This window comes from Malaclemys terrapin, chromosome 5 (assembly GCF_027887155.1).
Source record: "Malaclemys terrapin pileata isolate rMalTer1 chromosome 5, rMalTer1.hap1, whole genome shotgun sequence".
Classification (NCBI taxonomy): Eukaryota; Metazoa; Chordata; order Testudines; family Emydidae; genus Malaclemys; species Malaclemys terrapin.
Window position 1 is genome coordinate 104,200,952 of NC_071509.1, and position 14,504 is coordinate 104,215,455.

A 14,504-nucleotide genomic window follows, 5' to 3' on the forward strand; every position below is an offset into this window, starting at 1 on the left:
GAAATATTTTTGTAGAGACATGGCTCCTGGGTTGTGCTGTTCTTTTCAGTGGCCATCTGCCCACCACATTAGATATTGAAAAGATCGTGAGATTGGTAATGGGACATGCAGACCTCCTTTGTATCACTGGTTCAAATCTGGAGCAAGGTGATAGTGACCAAAAGTTATAATCTGATAGCTGTTCAGAAACCTAGCTGGATAGGACAAAATTGTCCCGTCTCAAAAATAAAAAAATAAAGACTGAATGGCTGAAGAAACTGGCTTTCAAGGAAGATTAAGAGGAGTTGTAACCTCTTCCATCTGAGTGGTAGTCGAAAGGCAGCACATGTACTCAAGCTGCCTTGAAATTAATTGTGGCTATATGTCCAATTCCTCATGTGCTAAGCCACAAAGCCCACCATTATGATTCACTCTCTAGCCTTAGAATTGAATAAGTGTAGATACTGAACAGGCATGCTTGTTTTTGTAGTGTAGTGAATTTTACAGCAGGGGTAATGACAATGCAACTGCCTCATGTCAGAACAGAGGAGTTTTGTTTGCAGTCTTGTCCCTCTGAGCTGGCACATGTTATAAGCACTAAGTTCACTTATTGTACAAAAGAGTGACACATTTTCTCTAATATTTTAGCAGATGACAAAGTTCCTACAATGTACAGAAGAGTCCTTGTGCAACTAGGACTCAACAGTATGAAATCAGCAAATATATGCATAGGTCGACCAGTCTTGCTTACCAGTACAGATGGAAAACAAGAGGTGAGATTTCTTTTCCTGTCTGTTAGGCTAATTTTGTGCTTGGCTAAGTGGTGGATTGGAGTTAGGTCACAAGTGGGAGATGAGTTTGGAGATTTCAGAATTCCAGTTTTGAATTCTAGTTCTCCACACAATTTAGTGCAGTTATGTGTTATACTTCAGGATTGGAAAAGCAGATGAATTGTGCATCAGGCTGTTTTTGCAGCTTGGTGTTGAGACTTGTGCACAGCTTCTGATTGCTCTTTGCCTGGATTTAGCTAGTGCCATTAAAAGTCACTCCATTTTATTTATTTTTTTTAAATAGTGAAAGGGAATGAACTCCAGACTGTTGATGATGCTCTTCCATTATCTACAGAAAAACTCTACCCTTAGTTATATATTCTCTCTCATTCACAAAATTTAAGCGTTACATTTTTAGAAAGCTTGTTAGTTCAGCCCTTAAGGAGTCCAGTGCTAATTGCCTTTCATTTTAAGTGTTTGTGGAATATTTCATTTTAACACAATCCTTAATCCCTTGTGGAGTTTGACTCAAAAGGCATGAAGGGTATTTCCCTTTCATTAGGGAATGACAACCAAAAAAAAAGCTCTTAATCACCAAGTGTGTGTGGTGGTTTTGTTTTATCTTTTTAATTTAATTTGAAACTCTCTGTAGGTCTGTACAGCTTGGCCAGTTGCAGGCTTCCCAGGAGGGAAAGTTGGCCTAAGTGGAATCACTCAGAAGAATCTGCGAGTGAAACCTGGTGAGACAGTCACTGTCCAGCCTGTGGTCGGTGCAGTGGTGCAGGCAGAAGAAGTAGATGTGAAGCTGAGGTTTGGAATTTTTCTGTGAACATTACCTTACCTCCCAGTGTGCAAACTTGATCTAGAACGCACAGATTCTAGAACGTAAAGGCCTGTTGTAGGTGGATGCAGGTCCATTTTGCGTTTCAATTAGACTACTCATGTGCTTAAAGTATTGACAGGATTGGGACTTAATATTGTTTTGAGAAGTAGCATAGTACTGCCTCTTGGAACCCCTCCTGGACTGGGGACCTGTGGGATTTCTGCACTCAGAAGATTTTATGAGTTGCGCTTTAGCTGAATTGACTGAAAAATTTAATGTAGCATGTACCATTTATAAATTGCATATTTGTGTCTCAGTTTTCAGGAAACTAATAGGCACTTCCTGCTGTCTGGGTGCTGCAAAACGGCATTAACAGGAGTCTCGGTGATACTAAACTGAGCGGAATAGTCTGACTGGGTTTGAAGGAGCTCCTGTTCCCTAAGTTCTTTTAGTATAGTCTCAGATTCCCTACCTCCAGGAGGGGTTGAGGATAGCAGCACTGACCACTTAACTGGTTGCTTTGGGGCTTTCCCAACCCATCCTGTCGAGCTGGTATATCGAGATGTGCTGTCTTCTTGTAGGATCAGCGTGTGTCCTTGAGGGCAATTTCCCTGAAGCTTTCCAGGAGTCTCTCTTGGGAGCCATAGAGCCGCTGACTGCTGTCTCCCAGCAACAGTCTGGAACATCCCTTACGCCACCCTTGGCCAGAGGGGCAGGGCCAGCCCTGCCCACGTTAGCTCTTCCATCCCTGTGACACTGGTATGGGGTTTGTATACCCCATCATAATTTGTTGTTGATAATCCAAAAGGAAAAATAAAATCACAAAGGGAAGCGTGTCAGGATAATAGGAAATGGGAGCTAGCAGGTGTTTTGTATATTTATTAGTTTCTTGACCTAATATCTCCTTTAGAAACAGAGGTTGTGCTAAGTTGGTTCAGACAATTCTTTATGACCATAAGATCAAAAAAGTTTGTAATTTGGTTTCAGATTATTTTAAAGGATGAGCATGGTCTCTGCTTGAAAGAGATGCCGTCAGGTTAAAAGTAATATTAGAAAAAGTCGTTACTTGTGATGTGAATATTGTAATTAAGAGGCTGATGCTGCAAAGTCCTTACTGATAGAGTAGTTGAGCTATTTATGTGAGTGTGGAGTATTCACATTAGGAATGGTGAAATAATTTTACAAATCTAACTTCCCTTTAAAAATGTAAATAGTCTCTGGCAATGCTGTTAGTGTAGATTTTGCATTTGCTTAGGTAAAGCAACTAGACTTGAGCCCTGTGATTTTGTATAATTGTCACAGCTGTCTGTGCTCTCAGAAGACTATAGGATCAAACCTGTGGTCCATCTAGTCCTGTATCCTGTCTTGTATAGTAGCTAATACCAGATGCTTCAGAGGAAGGTGTAAGGAATCTGAGAGTGGACAGTTAAGGTCAAGCTTTTTCTAACTCCATCAGTTAATGCTTGGTTTAAGCCTTGAAGACCACCTTGCAGACCGCTGCTATTATCTCAGGAATCAAACTGGGGTATATGTGTGTAAGTGTGCAGTTATCCACAGGGCCACTGTTTGTAGCCCAATCTGGAATGCAGCTTCCACTTGCCCTCATGAGGTCTGCTGCTATTTGTCTTCTGTAGAGCCTGAGTTCCCAGCTCTGCATAGTATGTGGCATGGGGAAGTGGGAACTGGCCCTGGGGAGCCCCAGGTGGCGTAGTAGCGTTCCAGCCTTTTTCCACACTCTTGGTATTGGACTGGTAGAATAACCAAAGTGTCCCTGTCTCTACTTCAGTGTTGTTAGCTTTAACACTTGACTCTTGGAATGTTTCACATTTTGTTAACCTCATAAATCCAGGAGTTCAGTTTTATGTGAGAATCTCAGCTTTCCTTTAATTTAAAAAAAAAAAAAAAAAATTTGTAGCCCTTGTAGGGTTGCCAGTCTTGGTTGGACGTATTTCTGGAGGTTTCATCACATGACATCTTTAATTAAAGATTAATCTTTAATTCCTGTAGTCTCCAGGACAGTCCTGGAGTACTGGTAACCTTATGTGTGGAGAGAAAGTTGAAAATATGAACCCTAAAGACTCATGACACAAGAAAGCAAATAAAAAGAACCTAACATTGATTGATTATATTTTAAAATGTCACGATTTTCAAGTCAGTCTGATAATTTTGTGGGCACTGACTCGTGGTGTGTGTATACTTGAGGTGAGCAATATTGCTAGCCTGTAGATAAACAATTCTTTGAAGAACTCTCTCCTGCCATTGGTTCTGTGGGAAGCTGTAGACACAGGATAGGATGGTGGGAGTAAGGCTCGCAGGCAGAGGAACAGAGGACAGACATGGGGTGATGAATCTGGGCCCAGAATGGGATAATGGGGGAGCACAGTGCAGGGGAGATGGGTGCAAGGCCGAGGCCCAGGAGGCCAGGGAAAAAATCAGGGAAGCAGTGCTTAGGGAAGAGACAGGACACAGTGTGTTTGTAAGGTGGTTAGGAGGCACCATGCAGTGGTGTTTGGGAGGAGTTGAGGAGAGCACTCAAGGTGCTTGATGGGGGAAGAATGGTGATGGGGTGAAGGAGCAAACTGTGAGGAATGACCTTTCCATCAGACAGGACGAATAAGGGATGACACTATCATGTTGAGTGCAGCTTTTTTACATTTCACTTTGAATTTTCAACTTGCAACTTAGACAAGGGGAGGAGGAGTAAACACACCAAAACAAATAGGCTTTAAAATCATGAGGCTACTTGATTTTTTTTTTTTTTTTTTACTTTTATTTTTTAATCTTTTTTTATTTTTGTTGATCTGTCTCATGATTTTTGATCTTGCAGTATTGACAATACTTCACTGATATAACATGTGGGTTGGTGGGGAATGTTTCAGTTCAAACTTTTTTTTTTAAAGATTCCTGGAATATTAGTTTTTATTACCGTGTGATATTAATTTTTGTAAACTATATTCCCTATCCCTGCCCAACCCCTGAATTTCAGGTCTAACCATATGATTGTTCCTTTGAATATGGAGAGGCTATCCTCATACAAATTGGCGTGCCAGAAATGATGGCAGACACATTTTAATACTCTAGAAAGTCAGGCACACACTGCCAGTGTCAGTAACATAATCAGGCCAGTAGTCCTACTCTAATTATTCTAGATGAGTTTGCTGTATATTTCACAAACGCCTGTTACTAACTCCATATGGTACGCTTGCTATTCTTTTTTTTCTAATAAGGAAAAAACATATAACTACCGTTTTAAGCTACAGCAAAGCAAAGGATATGGAAAGCTTGCCTAGTGTTACATGCCCCCCTTAGTTTAGTTAACTGGTAGAAAATACTCATTTCATTTAAACCCTCCACCAGAAAGGTAGGTGTTTTTAAGTAAAGTTAATAAAATAAACTTAGTGTCCGTATGTGTTGTATGTGAATACTATACATCATACCTTCCTGTGTTTTCAGCTGTAACATTTTTATGAAATAGATTTTCCCTAAAAGAGAACTGCCACTGGAATTCTTCCTAATTTCTAAAATACTTTTGGTTATAATAATCTTTTAGAAACTTTTCCTAAGCAGAATGCTGAGACTTTTCCTAAACCAGATTTTCCCCCTCCATTATGTTTTGTTCCAGTTGCTGGGCTTCTAGAATTATTCTATTAATATGTAAAGAAAGAAATGGTAGGCTAGATCCTAAAGTCACTTTAATTGCTTCTGGCCTTAGCACTATCATTTCTTGTAAGACTACCAAATTTGTAAAATAAGTATTGATGTAGTCCCTCCTCCTGTAAGCAGTTCTATGCTTTCTTAATTTTGTGCACACGTCATCTAAATCAGTGTTTCTCAACTTTTCCAGACTAAAGGATTCTGATTTGTCTTGTATACCCCAATTTTCACCTCACTTAAAAAGTACTTGCTTACATGTTGCCTCTATATAAATCCATGATATGCCCACATCTTGAATACTGTGTGCAGACGTGGTCGCACCATCTCAAAAAGATATATTGGAATTGGAAAAGATTCAGAAAAGGGCAACAAAAATGGTTAGGGGTATGGAACGACATCCATGTGAGGAGAGATTAATAAGACTGGGACTCTTCAGCTTAGAAAAGAGACGGCTAAGGGGAGATATGATTGAGGTCAATAAAATTGACTGGTGTAGAGAAAGTAGATAAGGAAGTGTTGTTTACTACTTCTCATAGCACAAGAACTAGGCGTCACCAAATGAAATTAATAGGCAGCAGGTTTAAAACAAACAAAATGAAGTATTTCTTCACACAATGCACAGTCAACTGTGGAACTCCTTGCCCCAGAGGATGTTGTGAAGGCCAAGACCATAACAGGGTTCAAAAAAAGAACTAGATAAATTCATCGAGGATAGGTCCATCGATGGCCATTAGCCAGGATGGACAGGAATGGTGTCCCTAGCTTCTGTTTGCCAGAAGCTGGGAATGAGCGACAGGGGTGGATCACTTGATGATTACCTGTTCTGTTCATTCCCTCTGGGGCACCTGGCACTGGCCACTGTCAGAGGACAGGATACTGGGCTAGATGGACCTTTGGTCTGACCCAGTAGGGCCATTCTTAAGTTTTTATGTTGTTATGTACAAAATTAGATCTAAAAATACAAGTGTTACAGCACACTATTACTGAAAAATTGCTTACTCTTTCCTTTTTACCATATAATTATAAAATAAATTGATTGGAATATAAATATTGTACTTACATTTCAGTGTATAGTATATAGATCAGTGTAAAAGTCATTTTCTGTATGAAATTTTAGTTTGTACTGACTTTGCTAATGCTTTTTATGTAGCCTGTTATAAAACTAGGCAAATATCTAGATGAGTTGATATACCCCCTGGAAGACGTTCGCATACCCCCAGGGGTATCTTTATTCCTGCTTGAGAACCACCGGTTTAAATGACTGCAAGAGTTTTACTTAGATGTGTAAAGGTAATTAAATACATAAGTGTTTGCTGCATTAGGGTCATAAAATTGTATGGCGACTTGAAGTTTCTCAAAAATTTATGATATGTTTCTTGTCCTAGAATTTTCTCCTTGAACAGTAAAAATATTTGGAGAAGAGACTTTGTGATTAGTAGACTTAGAACTCCCTCTGTTGACCATAATTTTAGTTGCAGTTTCTGTATCTGGTATGTTTTCTTTTAAAAAGGTAAAATGTTTTGGTTGAATTTATGTCTTTGAGAAGCATCTTCCTTTCTTTTAGTGTAAAGGGAAAAAAAGGATAGTTTGTGATGATCACCTACAAACATTTCAAGGGTGTAAATGTAAATGCCAAGGAAGTGGAAGAATTATTTAACATGGTTACAGAACAAAGTAAAATTAGGGAAGAAACAGAGAGAGAGAAAATTTAGGCTAACTATTAAAAAAAAAAAAAAATCCTGAATGTAATGTATTAGACCGTTGATACTCTTGATGGGTAAATGGTTTAACATCCCTCATTTAAAACTGGATTGCATGAAGTACAGTACTAGAGAATATACTGCAGGGAAAACCTTGCACAGTCGGAAAGGGCTTGGTCCTCAGATCTGCAAATGCTCCCGTTTGTGCTTACCTTTACAAATGCATGTATTGCCCATGAAATCAATGGACTACTCATGTATGAAAGTTTTTGCAGGCCTGCGGTATAAAATTAGTTTTTTTTCTGAATCATTTACTGATTTAGTAAATGAAGTAACCACCTTCACTGTAAGTCAGAACAGTAGTCACTTGAGAGATAAACGTATCTCATCCTTCTCATTTTAAGGAATGATGAATCTTGACTTATATTATTATATAAAATATTATATTTACGAAAAATCCGAAGAAATGTTAATATTTAAACCGGTAGTTAGTTAGCCTTAGAGCAAATATATTTACATTATATTTATGACTAGACTACAATGAGTCAAACAGAGCAACTTGTAAATTTGCCCATCAGTTTCTTCTGTTTGCAGAGTTAAATTAACTTCTTTGTTTTGCAGTATAGGATATACTGTTAATGAATAAATCAGGAGTTATCAATATTATAGACTGATTCTGTTTTTAGATTTACTAGGGAATTGTAAAATTGTTTTTCATCACAACCACAGGGACAAAGATGCCTGTATTAATGTTGAAGACTTGACTGTCTGTCTTTTGCGAAATCTAGGTAAGTGGTTTGTGTTTTTTTGTTTTACATATATATTTTAGTAGAGAAACCATTTTTTGAGAGTAAATATCAGTCACCCACTATCTTAATCAAACGGTTATTCCAAAATGACTTTTGCCTCTTCAGCACTTCATCATAGGACTTTAGCTTGTTTTACAAATCCTTAAACTCTTTATTGACCTATTCATTCTGGGTGACATCACTTCACTACGGTGTGAATAGCAAATAATCATATACTTGCATGAAACATAGTTTTCAGTCCATCATGGCTGCTGTCAGTTCATTCTGAGATGGTTTAAAAGTCTGTCTTGGTCTTCTGCATTATAATGCGATGCACTCCCAACAATTGTGGTTATGAATTTATTTCTGTTATGAGAAGAGAGAGCTGAGCTTCTTGCATAAGCACATGACTCCAGGAGCTGGGATTTAAAGTAAAATCGTGAGACAGTGGAAGACACTAATAAATAGAGAGTTTAAGGAACTGTCTTTGCTAGAAATATAATCTGTAACTTTTTATGTGCTCCAAAATTTGAAACAACCAGAAATACTAATGGACAGTCATTCAGAATATTTATCCTTATGGAGGCTGACTATGTTTGAAGGGATCATTTTAGATGAGAACTGTATTTTCCTGTCTTTTAGAACAGTTAATTTGTGACATCTGTTTTAGGGTTTACTGATGAAAAATTGTTCTAATTCATTCATATTTGAAAAGTATTGCTGGAAAATAAGATTAATATGTACTATATATATTTTTTTTTATTTACTAAAATTTAATCTTCTTGTAGATGGGAAGATAGTTTTGCCAGGCAACCTTTTGCATCTCACTTTCTATGGCAAACCTTGCAACTTGATGGTGACGAGGGTGAAAGGAACCGATGGGGCCCTGCTGAAAATGCAGAGAAGTACTGTTTTCAGTGAAACACAAGAGCCAGTCCTTGAGAAGACTGACTTGGAGACCAGTGCTCTAAACTTGTCTTTGCAGCTCAGAAAGTTGGACATAGAAGACAACCAGGAAGGAGCATCTACCAGCACTCCATGCAAGCTGATGGCTCAAAGTTCACCAATTACTTCAAATGCTGTGGTGATAGGGGGTGAGCAGGATTATGACCGGACAGATGAGTTCTGTAATAAGGGGAATGTCAGAGACCTTATTGATGGTTCTGAATCAATCAGAGATGAAGACAGCATGAGATTGCTACGCACTGGCAACACTGGAGCAAAATGCAATTTGGATACCTTTTACTTTATTTCTTCAAGAACTAGAGTCAATTTCGTAGAGAATTGGACCATTGCAACAGAAGAACACGACTCTAAATCTATCCTTACCTATGACATGATAGGTGGTTTAAGCAGCCAGCTACAAACTATTAGAGAAACAATTGAACTGCCTCTGAAGCAGCCTGAATTGTTTAAGTGTTACGGTATGATGTCTAAGAGTTGGTTTTCTTCATCTAAGGCAGTTTTTCTTTAACTTACCACTTCTTTCACCCATATTAACAAGTCACTCTATATGAAACACACATTCCCTCTCTGTGTGATACAGATTTGATGTACTTTAGTTCCCAACTAAACTCTGTTATAATTATCTTCTTTACAGTTGTTCCTTTTTTAATAACCAAATGTTTAGATTGTAAGGATTATGCCTTAGAGAGGAGAGTCTGTGATGGTGTAGTTACCCAGGGGAACTCATGACGAGTAACAAGGAGTTAGTCAGTCACCTGAAAAATACAGCTACTCTTCTGTAACTCCACTGCTTAAAGTCTGTTTTTATAGAGTTCAATTAAAAAAAAAAAAGTGCATTTAATTTAAAGATTGGCCAATCAAATTCTAGTTTTTCCCCTCATCTCCCTCCCCTTTTAATTCCCTCTATCTGACCCAGGGTTTCTGTAAATTATAGAAAAGAATATAGTGCAATTCACCCATGTGAATTGGAAAGGATGCAATGATTTAAACATTAAAATTATTTATTATGATGTTTTCTTAGATTAAATCACAGTGCTTTGGACAATGTAAAACAAGATGGGACAAAGCACTAGAGAGTACTGTAGGGAACAATAATAATCCTTCATTTGCAGCAGATGGATTAGCTTATCTTAATAGGTGTTTTCTATCCATAATTTCTAGGAAAAGTTAAAGTCCTGGGGAAGTTTTTCTAGAAAGGGAATAGGTAGGGGTAGGAGAGTGGTGTGGCTGCTATTCTTACAGGTTTTTGAGGTAAACCCTGTTGGCTGCTTTGACCCATAAATCACTTTGAGTGGAGAGATTGTGCCCTAGGTGAGAAGAATCTGCTAAGGTGAGGGAAATAACCAGGTTTTCACCCTCAGAATCGTTATGTCAGCAGAGGGATTACTTGTCTCTCTCTGGAATGGCCAAGGTGTTTGACTCCCCAACCCATTTATGTTCTGAGATCCATGTGGTCTTGGGATATGGGGTATGGGCCAGAATTTATTCATTGCAGGGGCCCTATACCTCTGCATTGCTTCTCCACCTTGCCTGTCTCCTCTGGGGGGATGTGGGTTGCTGGAACAGAAGGACAATCCATGTAAGACAATTATGCGTGTGCTAGTTTATATTGTGTAGGGCTTCCCTCTGAGTTTCTGTGGGATGATGCCATGAAGAATGCCCATCCATGCTCTGTCCACAGAGCCCAGACCTCAAGATGCACCAGGGGATTTCATGTGTCAGGGACAAGGAAGGGATGCTGCTGCAAATCCCGCACCATACCATAGGTGACATCTGGATAATCAGCATCTCCTTTGCTAATGGCATCAGAGAGATATCAAGCCCTATATTTACTTCAATATCATTAGGCTTGAATATGTGGTTATCTGCAGTACAATAGCATAGGAATTGCGTACTAGACAAGACTCTTGGTCTCTTTCCTTCACATTGACAAGCATCAGAGGAATGTGCAACAATTCCCTCGGTGGACGTTAAGGAGTAACCTGGTAAAAGGAAGTTTCTTGCTAACTCATGTCAATTAATGTTTAGATTTTTGTTCTACTTGCATATGTACTCCTAGAGGTTGGGCTTATCCATACAGAATCCATAGTTCTCAGGAAATTTATCTCATTAGATTTTATTCCATCACCTCTATGGTATAATTGGTCCTTATATAGTTTATTGTCAGGTTTACAATATTTCATTGACCATTTGTCATTCTACCATATTTTAGTAATGCTCGTTCTGCCAAGGTCCATTGTCAGGAATTCTAATCCACCTATTTTTGGCTTTTAAACTTCTTGTTTTTAATTTGTGTGTGTGTGCCTGTTTTATTGGACTCTAGGCTGAAACCATTTAATTTTTCTGGAATATACTTGTGTTCCGAACCGGTCTCTCCTCCAGTTCGGCTGTAATTTCTCTTGTTTTAACTATATGCAGAGACACCTTGTTTTACCGACATCCCTGGCAGATGCCCTTGTCTGACCTTAGTGCTCATCAGTAGCTGTCAGCTATCCCCAATCTCCTAATATTTGCTATTACAGAGGCACATTCATTCTTATATTTGGTATTTCCAGTCTTTTTTAATAATATTATTTAAGGTGTGCATACCTGTAATGAAGTGGAGTGGTTTTGTTGTACTGGAGGTTTGTACAAACAGTATTGTAGGAATCTTGAGTAACATAATAAAGATTTAATTAATGCTAGGTTTTCAATCAGAAGGATTTCAATAGGATTATTGGGGAAAATAACATTTTATATAATAGGTTTTTATTAAAAATTAGTATATGCCTATATTTCTTAAATAAAAGCATGTAGAATATAGAAATCAGTAATGTAGACATGTATATTGTAGAGCGGTGGAGCATGGTGATTTGATTTGTTCACAACCGCCTTAAGCACAAGTAACGCTTTTCTCTCTGTGTTTGTTTAAAGGAATTCCTCCTCCTAGAGGGGTGCTACTGTATGGCCCCCCAGGTACTGGGAAGACCATGATTGCCAGAGCTGTTGCAAATGAAGTGGGAGCCCATGTTTCAATTATTAATGGTCCTGAAATTATAAGCAAGTAAGTTCATCTAATTTATTACATCAGTAACTTAGAGACATTGGGCCAAATTCTGTACAGGCTTGTATTCATTGGCGTTGCACAGTGTATAAATATGTAGGATTGGGTCCAGTGTATATGTCCCAAGTCTCAGAAGTTCATGGGGATGGGATTATGCTGTTTATTGTTCTAGAGTGAAAATTATAGTTGGGTATGTCTACACTACGGGATTAATCCGAATTTAGATAATTCGGATTTGAGAAACAGGTTGTATAAAGTCGAAATGAGTGCGGCCACACTAGCACAGTAATTCGGTGGTGTGCGTCCAAGTACCGGGGCTAGCGTCGATTTCTGCACCGTTGCACTGTGGGTAGCAATTCCATAGCTATCCCATAGTTCCCGCAGTCTCCCGCGCCCATTGGGATTGTGGGTTAAGATCCCAGTGCCTGATGGGACAAAAAACATCGTCGCAGGTGGTTCTGGGTACAGCCTCACTTCCTCCCTCCCTCCCTCCCTCCCTGCATGAAAGCAACGGACGGCAGACAACCATTTTCGCGCCTTTTTTCCTGGGTGGGTGAACACTGCAGACTCCATACCACGGCAAGCATGGAGCCCGCTGAGGTCAAGACAGCACTCATGAATATTGCAAACACCTCGCGCGTTCTCGTGGAGTTTATGCTCAGCCAGGACCAGAAAAACGAGGAGAGGAGGCAGCGGCGGCGGCAGCGCAGCGACAAGCATGATGAGGACATGGACACGGACACGGACACAGAATTCAGTGAAACCACAGGCCCCGGTGCTTTGGAGATCATGTTGTTAATGGGGCAGATTCTATCCATGGAACGCCGATTCTGGGCAAGGGAAACAAGCACAGACTGGTGGGACCGCATAGTGTTGCAGGTCTGGGACGATTCCCAGTGGCTGCGGAACTTTCGCATGCGTAAGGGCACTTTCATGGAACTTTGTGACTTGCTGTCCCCTGCCCTGAAACGCCAGAATACTAAGATGAGAGCAGCCCTCACAGTTGAGAAGCGCGTGGCGATAGCCCTGTGGAAGCTTGCAACGCCAGACAGCTACCGGTCAGTCGGGAATCAATTTGGAGTGGGCAAATCTACTGTGGGGGCTGCTGTGATGCAAGTAGCCAAAGCAATCACTCAGGTGCTGCTACGAAAGTTAGTGACTCTGGGAAATGTGCAGGCTATAGTGGATGGTTTTGCTGCAATGGGATTCCCTAACTGTGGTGGGGCAATAGACGGAACCCATATCCCTATCTTGGCACCGGAGCACCAAGCCACCGAGTACATAAACCGCAAGGGGTACTTTTCAATGGTGCTGCAAGCACTTGTGGATCACAAGGGACGTTTCACCAACATCAACGCGGGCTGGGCGGGAAGGGTTCATGACGCTCGCGTCTTCAGGAACACTACTCTGTTTAAAGGGCTGCAGCAAGGGACTTACTTTCCGGACCAGAAAATAACCGTTGGGGATGTTGAAATGCCCATAGTTATTCTTGGGGACCCAGCCTACCCCTTAATGCCATGGCTTATGAAGCCATACACAGGCAGCCTGGACAGGAGTCAGGAGCTGTTTAACTACAGGCTAAGCAAGTGCAGAATGGTGGTAGAATGTGCATTTGGCCGTTTAAAAGGTCGCTGGCGTTCATTATTGACTCGCTCTGACCTCAGCCAAAGAAATCTCCCCATTGTTATTTCTGCTTGCTGTGTGCTCCACAATCTCTGTGAGAGTAAGGGGGAGACCTTTATGGCGGGGTGGGAGGCTGAGGCAAATCGCCTGGCTGCTGATTACGCGCAGCCAGACACCAGGGCGATTAGAAGATCACACCATGAAGCGCTGTGCATCAGAGAAGCTTTGAAAACCAGTTTCATGGCTGGCCAGGCTACCGTGTGAAATATCTGTTTGTTTCTCCTTCATGAAAACCCTCCCCCTTTACTGACTGATTTTCTGTAAGGAACCCACCCTGCCCCTTCCCCCAGCTTTCTTTCAAACCAAATAAAGTCACTATCATTTAAAAATCATTTATTCTTTATTAATAGATTAGAAAAAGAGGGAGGGAACCCGGGTGGTATTTGGGAGGAGGATTGCTGGGAAGGAAAAAGCCACAAAGAAAAGGTTAAAAAAATGACAGCCTTTTGCTTGGGCTGTCTACTGGGGTGGAATGGGAAGGTGTACGGAGCCTCCCCCCCCGCGTTCTTACACGTCTGGGTGAGGAGGATACGGAACATGGGGAGGGGGGAGGGTGGAACAGGGGCTGAAGCGGCAGTCTGTTTTCCAGCAGCCGTTCCTGAACCTCCACCAGACGCCGGAGCAGCCCCAGCATTGCATCCTTCATCCTCTGGTCTTCCTGCCGCCATCTCTCATCTCGATCGTCTCTCCTCTCCTCACGTTGGTCCCTCCTCTCCTCACGTTCACTGACTTCTTTCCTATACTTTGAAACTGTTTCCTTCCACTCATTCAGATGAGCTCTGTCACTCCTGCTGGATTGCATAATTTCAGAAAACATGTCCTCCCGCGTCGTCTTCTTACGACGCCTTATCTGTGATCACCTTCGGGATGGAGGAGGGAGGCTTGAGGAATTTGCAGCTGCTGTAGGGAGGGGAAAAAAGAGAGAATTGTTTTAAAAGCTACATTTTGCAGAACAATGCTTATACTCTTTCACGGTGACCAACACTGTTCACATTACATAGCACATGTGATTTCTGTGCAAGGTCGCATTTTGCCTCTTAATGCTGAGTGCCTGTGGCTTTGCTGCTAGAGATCACAGGTCTGGGCAACAGAATTCGG

General features: G+C 40.7%; 1 protein-coding gene across 8 annotated transcripts in view; it reads left to right on the forward strand.

Annotated features, from left to right (window-relative positions):
* Window positions 1–14,504, forward strand: part of SPATA5 (spermatogenesis associated 5) — a 306,473-nt gene that overhangs the window by 1,775 nt on the left and 290,194 nt on the right. For 7 of the 8 annotated variants that reach the window (XR_008445214.1, XR_008445213.1, XM_054030920.1 and 4 more), the window contains exons 2-6: window positions 628–752; window positions 1,402–1,559; window positions 7,656–7,714; window positions 8,503–9,138; window positions 11,594–11,723. Coding sequence is in view for 6 of the 8 variants with exons in the window: in XM_054030920.1 (XP_053886895.1) it covers window positions 628–752; window positions 1,402–1,559; window positions 7,656–7,714; window positions 8,503–9,138; window positions 11,594–11,723 (1,108 nt within the window). In the remaining 2 variants the exon portion in view is untranslated. The remainder of the gene's footprint in view (window positions 1–627; window positions 753–1,401; window positions 1,560–7,655; window positions 7,715–8,502; window positions 9,139–11,593; window positions 11,724–14,504) is intronic. The other variant, XM_054030921.1, reaches the window with a different exon arrangement.